The 7513-nt window shown below is 35.4% G+C and overlaps 1 protein-coding gene across 1 annotated transcript; it reads right to left on the reverse strand.

Moving 5' to 3' along the window:
* Positions 1–1092: 1092 nt before the first annotated feature.
* LOC114714191 (zinc finger BED domain-containing protein RICESLEEPER 2-like) lies at positions 1093–6371 on the reverse strand. Its single transcript, XM_028898916.1, has 3 exons — positions 4280–6371; positions 1814–1879; positions 1093–1370 (listed from the first exon to the last, which is right to left on the reverse strand). Exons 1-3 carry the CDS (start codon positions 6369–6371, stop codon positions 1093–1095), a joined length of 2436 nt encoding a protein of 811 aa, XP_028754749.1.
* Positions 6372–7513: the final 1142 nt, after the last annotated feature.

Genomic DNA, 7513 nt, shown 5'->3' on the forward strand with positions numbered 1-7513 from the left:
GCCTAATAAATCCAGTGATATTTTTTCAACACATACAAGCAAATCTTGCATATCCTGAGGTAATATATGTAGAAATTTTAAATATAGGACGTTATTACCTATAATGATTTTTGTATTTTCATAAATTTTATATATATAAGGGAATAAATCAATATTTTAATCTGTTTTGTTTTTTGCTAAAAAAAAAAACCTGTTTTATTTTTGCCATTTAAAAATAATATGAACTCCTAACCCATTAATCAACAATTGACTTAGGAAGTGGCTATTGGCTATTATAAAAAACACTGTCCATGGCCACAACAACCCACTACCCATGTAAATAGGAAGAAATTATTATCAAATTACCAACAAAAATAAAACATAAAAAAAACACAAAATCAGCGATTAACTAAGGAAAACATAAATAAAAAATAAAATTTCTAAATACAAAGAACGCTATCACCTATAATGAGTTTTTATTGTCATATGCTATATTTATAAAGGAATAAATTAATATCTTAATAACCTGTTTTATTTTTGCCATTTAAAAATAATATGAACTCCTAACCCTTTAATCAGCGATTGACTTAGAGAGTGGCTGTTACCCATTATGAAAAAACTGTCCATGGCCACAGCAACCCGCTAACCACGTAAATAAGAAGAAATTATTATCAAATAAGTAAAAAAATAAAACAAAAAAAACACAAAATCAGAGATTAACTAAAGAAAACATAAATAAAAAATAAAATTTTTAAATACAAAAAACGCTATCACTGATAATGAGTTTTTATTGTCATATATCATATATATATAAATGAATAAATTAATATCTTAATAACCTGTTTCTTAATGGTTCTAGGACGAAATATAAATTATATAAAATAAACAGATAAGTATGAAATGAAACAAACGAAATTGTTTGACCATTATAAAAAGCATAGTTGTCTCTAAGTATATGATCAACACACATAATAACTAGAAATAAATACATAAACTAAAAACAAATTAAAAACGCCAAATTAGGAATAAGAGCTAGAAATGAAATTAACAAAATGACATAAAATTCGAAATCATCAACTCAAGCCTATTCTTCCTGGATTTGTTTGTATTTTGCTATGCAGCATCTTGCAAATGATGTGTTATTTCATCAGCTTCAAGATTTCCACCAAGTGGATGATTTAACACATTTTTAGTATTGTTCTTCGTAGCATTATGTCCAGATGTAGTAGAAGGGATTTCCACGAAACCAACATTGTGCTTGCTACTCTCTACCTCAACTTGACAATCAGCTGATGGGAAATTAGCAAATGGGTTTGCCTTCTCAACATTGGCAGTGTTTACAATTGCAACTTTAGATTCTACTATGGACTTCATTACTTCAAGACTTGGGCCTATTACAGTTGGCACTTGGTGTGTAGAGGTTGAGTCAAACTTTTATAATTTAGGGAAATTTGCATGCACAGTTTGATTAGCAGAAGAACTTGCACCATCAGATGATTCTACCAGGCATTGCTTAGTGTTTTGCATAAATGTAAAGATTTAGATGCATAGAAACATGTGTATATATTTGTGTAATGCATCCGAAACATAAATAAAATGATATAATACAAAATGAAATAGCTATACCTTTTCTTTTGTGAGACCAATGGAACTACAACCCTCTGACACAACGTATTCATAAGATGTGTTCAAAAAAGACTGTATTATGGTTTTATCATTTGTCAACCGAGTAACTACACATACATTGGATTCCCATTGATAAAATCTCCTAGAATATGTATCTTGAACAAATACCTCTTCCAAGATATCTGCTCAAGAATATATGACAATATACCTTCATCGAAGTCGTTGACATTGCATTCTTCTTTTTCCCCCACTCCAGTTAGTAACCCGATGACATCTACAAGAGAAAATATAGAGTTAGCTCACCACAAATAATTTTAACATAATAATCACATATCCAACACTTATATAACAGCCTATCAATTAGATATCAATCATCAAACTAATTGGGTAATATTTTAGAGACTGAATGGAATGTAAAACCAAAGCTGTTTATTTTTCCATCATTCGCACATGGTCGAACAGAAGTGGAAAAAATAAAGTTTGCTCGGTAGGGATGATCATTGGTTTGGTATGAGCCTGTATTGGGAGAAACATAAAAACACGACACCACATATGTTTTTCCCTCTTCAAGATTCTTGCGATGTCGTGGAAGGAAGGCAGTCCTAACTGTAGCGTGGATGTTGTCACCCTATAAGAAAATAACTCTTAGAACACAAGAAGTAAGATGCCTAAATTAATCAATAAAAAACTTACATCCTCGTCCATAAGAATCATTTCCACGGATGATATCTCTTCATGAGAGTAGCGTCCAGGCATAGTCCATAATCGAACCACATGAACTTTGATTTTCCAGTTTTGTCTGCATGGGTTAATAGCACGAATTGAATCAAATGCAGGAGCTATGTGAACACGTGGAGAAAATGGATGGTGCGGTAACAATAGGAGGAATTTACTAACTGGAATAAATCCATAGGCTCCTGCTATTTATATAGTAAAAAATTCATCTTCGGTTACAATAAGAAAATAAACATTATTAGCAATGCACATGTGTTATGTACCAACAGTTTCCCCCATAATACATAGCGGTGATAGAGCACAAAATACCATGTAGTTGTGCGCATAGTGGGTAGTAGGGGTGTTCACGGGACCGGGACAGGCCCGTCCCGGTGAACAGGGACGGGACGGGATTTTTGTCCCGTGTCCCGTCCCTTTTTTTTTTTTGCCTCCTTCAATATTCTGGACCTTTTTTGAATTGGGCCTATGTTTTTCTCTTTTTTTTTCGTTCTATTTTTTTGGCCCCCTAGTTTCATTCAGTTCTGGACCTTTTCTGAATTGGGCTTGAGATTGCTTTCCTTTTTTTTTTTTGGAGCAACCGAATTTAATCAAGTTAATTTGGGCCTTTGCTTGCTTTTTTAACAAAAACTCCTCAACACTGCAGTCACTGTTTAGATTATATTACAGAAATTAAATCAAAGACTACCTAATTAATGAAAAACACCGTACTCAAATTAACATACCATGCAACCATCCGTTTAATGAGAATTACAACAAAATGCACGTCTTATCATTGTTAAATTTATGCACATGAGAATTCCAACAGCATCTGAAATTAATCCTGCACCTCTAAAACTGTAACATTAAAAATCCTGCAGGCCACCATTCTTTTTTTTGTTCCTGAAGGTCATGGAGTCACCACTGAAGCACATTCTCCTACATTAATAATAGAAAGATCTGTTAAATTATATAGCAATTGAGAACACCCACACATACATATGGAGGACTTATATATATATATATATTGCATGATTCTTGGATGTGTTCGTATCATCCGAATACAAAACTCCAAACCAGTACTTGTCTTCACTCTATGATTGCTATCTCTACACAGGACGCTTGATTGATGATATCAAACTTTCTTACAAGTTACAACACACACACGTTCATGTTTTGCCCTTTTTCATCTTGTCCATTTTGAAATGGCACAAATATCAAGCAAATAAGTATGTCAATTTATTTTTTTCCTAAAAATATAATAATTAACATGTAAAGAAAATTAAACTCATTAAAAGAGATATACTAACATATACTTGATTTACAAAATATGAATTAATATCCATTCAATGACCTATGGATCAATCCACTTTAGCTCGTTCCCAACTCGGTTGGATCTAGGATAGGACCGGTCAGCACAACTTCACTTACTTATATATACCATCGATCCTATCTTAATTCATGTGTTGTAGTTGAGGGGACATGAGAAGCATAAAAACTTAATGCATGTATTAATTTGATGTTAATATGTAACAGGGAGAAAAAATTGACGCTAATAAGTAAGAAACAAGGCAAGCAATGCAAGTCTTGCATTCTCAAGGTCTTTACTATTTTGAATCACTTTTTAGCAATCAAGAACACAATAATAAATCTGCAATCCAAGCAGAACAATCCACCATAATTCATTTTGAAGACAATCATAACACAATCAGTTCAAACCAAAACAAGCAAGACATAATAATATAAAAATTTCAATCCATGACATTAAAGATAAATCAAAACAACTAACCATGAGCCAACTACAAAGCAATTTAACTTTCCAAGAGATTTGAAATTGAAGCTGTTAATTGCTCTTCTGCAAAAAAAACACCATAAAAAGAACAATTTGTTAGTGCCTTAGTGTTATAAAGTATTTAAACAAAACTGAAAAAATAAATTAAATAAAATAAAAAATAAAAATTACCAATATCAGTATCATTAAAGTTATCAATATCAAATCCCTTTACTTTTGATGTAGATGGAGATAACCAATTCTGTGCACAAATTAGTGCCTCAGCCATATTTGATGATAGGGAACTTCTGAATTCATTAATGACACGACCTCCCGTACTAAATGCAGATTCTGAAGATACAGTGGATACAGGCATGGCCAAGACATCACGTGCAATCAATGAAAGGATTTTATATTTAGAACTATTCACTTTCCACCATGCCAAAATATCAAAGTTAGGATGAAGAACATCAACTAACTCAGCTTGAAAATACCTCTCCACTTCTGCATATTTATCTGTTTCAACTTCAACCTCGTTTTGGGCAATAAATAGTTGCAGTAGAGGCCTAGATTCCAACATTGCCATCTGAAGTTGACTTAAGCTAGCAGGTTCACTTGATGCTTGTGTCTGACTTTGATTTTGAGATTCAGATGTGTTTGTTTCATGCCCACTTAAATAGAAGTCATACAAACAATACAAGTCATTTGTGACTCTATTTGTCATGGCTTCACGTTGTGTAGAATCAGGGAACATCTCATGAAAAGCAAGCTTCAAAAACTTCATTTTATACCTAGGGTCAAGAACCATTGCTATTACCAACAAAGGATTGAGATTCTCCAACTTTCCCCAATACTTTTCATACTTAACTTTCATCCTCTTAGCCATATCAGACACCAGAAAATTAGGATTATTTGCCCTTGTATGCAGGATAACAAACACATCAGCTATATGTTGAAAGCATACATTTGAGGTAACATAAAGTGATCCTGAAAATTGCAAAGTGATGTCATAGAACACTTTTAAAAAGACAACAAATTCTTTAGCATCTTTCCAATTGGAAGCATCAGGAGGACCAATTAATGTTTTCTCCACAAAATAGTTTGTGTAATCATTATCCTCTTTCTCCATTCTTTCAAAGACGCTACTGAATTTAATAGCATTCTCCAATATGATGTAAGTTGAATTCCACCTAGTTGGACAATCCATGGTTAGGAGGCTCTTAGAGTCAACTTTCATTTTCTCAACAAGCTCTTTGAATTTAAGCAACCTTCCTGGAGAAGACCTCACATATTTAATGGCATTGCGAATGCCTTCAATAGATTTGTGCATGTCCTTCACACCATCACAAACAATTAAATTCAAAATATGTGCACAACACCTCAAGTGTAAGAAGTCCCCATTACATACCAAACCATTCCAATGGCTCAAAACATCTTTTAATTTTGCCACTGCATTATCATTTGAAGACGCATTATCAACTGTAATAGTAAACACTTTCTCAATGCCCCAAGCTAATAAACATTTCTCTATTTCTGATGCAATTGTATCACCCCTATGATTTTCAACTACACAAAAATTCAAGATTCTCTTTTGATATATCCATTCCTCATCAATCCAGTGAGCAGTCAAGCACATAAAGTTAGAATTCTGACAAGAAGTCCATGTATCTGTAGTGAGACAAACACGAACTTTGGTTCTTTTAAAATACATTTTCAACTTCCTCGCTTCTTCAATATACAAACCCAAACAATCCCTAGTGACAGTCGCTCTTGATGGGACTTGAAAACGGGGTTCTATCCTAGTCATCATTTCTTTAAACCCATCACCTTCCACAACTCGAAAAGGCATTTCATCCAATATAACAAATAATGCAACCCCTTTTCTACATTCTTCTTGATTGAATACATGATGACTCAATGTTTTAGAAGAACCTAATTGAGAGCTTGACAACAAAGATTGTGTCTTCTTATTAATTCGGTTTGGATTTAAGACACACCTCTCTATATGTTTTTTTAATCCACTTGTCCCATATGAAGAGTGACAAGCAATTGTTGTTGGACAATACTTGCACTTTGCTCGAAGTTGCCCATTTGTCTGGCTTAAAGGAAGCTTGTCAAAATGATCCCAAACCGCAGATTTCTCTCTCTTTGCTCTCGGTTCATCTCCTTCCTCACCCTCAATACTTGTCAAACCAGTGTTTTTTTCCTTTTCATTAACAGGTGTTTCTATAGTTCTACTTTCATTTTCACTATAATCTTCTTGACCAGTTTGTGCATTCGACATCTTTAAAATAAATTAAACTTCTTTTCTGCATAAATAGAAAAAAAAAGCACAAATAATTTACAACTGAAATTGCTAACTAGTTCGAATCCAATATATATCCTCACAACACAGACAACAATCTGACATCAAATACAATATATATCATTTAACTAAGCTCAATTCGGACCATGCATGGATGACACTTCCATTAAATGACAATATATCCTCAGTTCGAATTCAATATATATCCTCACAGTCACAGCCAGTCAAACCACACTTCACAGAATCACAGCAAAGTTGTCCGAAATTAAAAAAAAAAATAGCAAAGACAGTTACCTCGCAGATGAATTGAATTTCAGGGTGTGTTCAAACTCCACAGCAAAGGCACGGCGCCACGGGCACACAGAGCTGGCGCAGGGAGAGACACGGCGAGAATTTTAATTCAGGGCGATGCAATTTTTCACTCAGCTCCAGGATTATGCAATCATGGGTAATTATACTTTTCAGTGATTGTCAATGGCAGAGAATCAGTGGAGACTCAAAGAAGAAGAGGCGGGAGAGTACTCACCGGCGTCAGAGTAGTGGGCAGTCGGGCACGCTAGCTCTTCGGTGGTCACTATCGTGTGCGAGAGTCGCGATTGCAGGAGTAACAGAGCGCCAGCCGCGGGGAAGGAACGACGAGGAAGAGGCGTGCCTGAAGGCAGAGGCGCCGAAGCCGTCGAGGTCGCGGGAGAGTTCAGTACAGAGTAACGCTAGCGAGGCGGTGGTCCGGATTCAAGATCCAAATGTGGCTTTGGCTTCAGCTATCTCCTTGTGCGCAAGAGTCGGGAAACAAGTGAGCAGACCTTCGGTCGCACCGTCGCAGAACGACAGAAGAGACGGATTTCAGCAGCTCTGATTTCTGAAGCCAGCGGAAGCAAAGACTCACAGAATCGAGGACTTCTTTGGACCTCGTTCTGAAGAAAGAAAGATCGAGTGGTGAAATTCAGTCTAACGTAGCAGAGGCGAGAGCGGCACTGCGGCAAGACGAGGCGCGGCGATGGGCACTGGGCAGTATGAAGTGAACTGAACCTCTGAGAGTCTGAGTAAATTTGAGTATGAAGAAATTTAGGGCTCAGGACATCAGGAGAGTCGAAGGGAGGACCGGATAAATTGAAAATTGT

Source organism: Neltuma alba, unplaced genomic scaffold (genome assembly GCF_004799145.2).
Source record: "Neltuma alba isolate B1F8T4 unplaced genomic scaffold, ASM479914v2 tig00011493_pilon, whole genome shotgun sequence".
NCBI lineage: Eukaryota > Viridiplantae > Streptophyta > Magnoliopsida > Fabales > Fabaceae > Neltuma > Neltuma alba.

Excerpts from the sequence above, each read along its gene's own strand:
- LOC114714191 (XM_028898916.1), bottom strand. The coding sequence starts at position 6,371 with ATGTCGAATGCACAAACTGGTCAAGAAGATTATAGTGAAAATGAAAGT. Across the intron at positions 1,880-4,279 it reads CTTTAATGATACTGATATTG|ATGTCATCGGGTTACTAACT; the intron begins GTAATTTTTATT and ends TTTCTCTTGTAG. Across the intron at positions 1,371-1,813 it reads TGTCAACGACTTCGATGAAG|GCCCAAGTCTTGAAGTAATG; the intron begins GTATATTGTCAT and ends CAACTGTAATAG.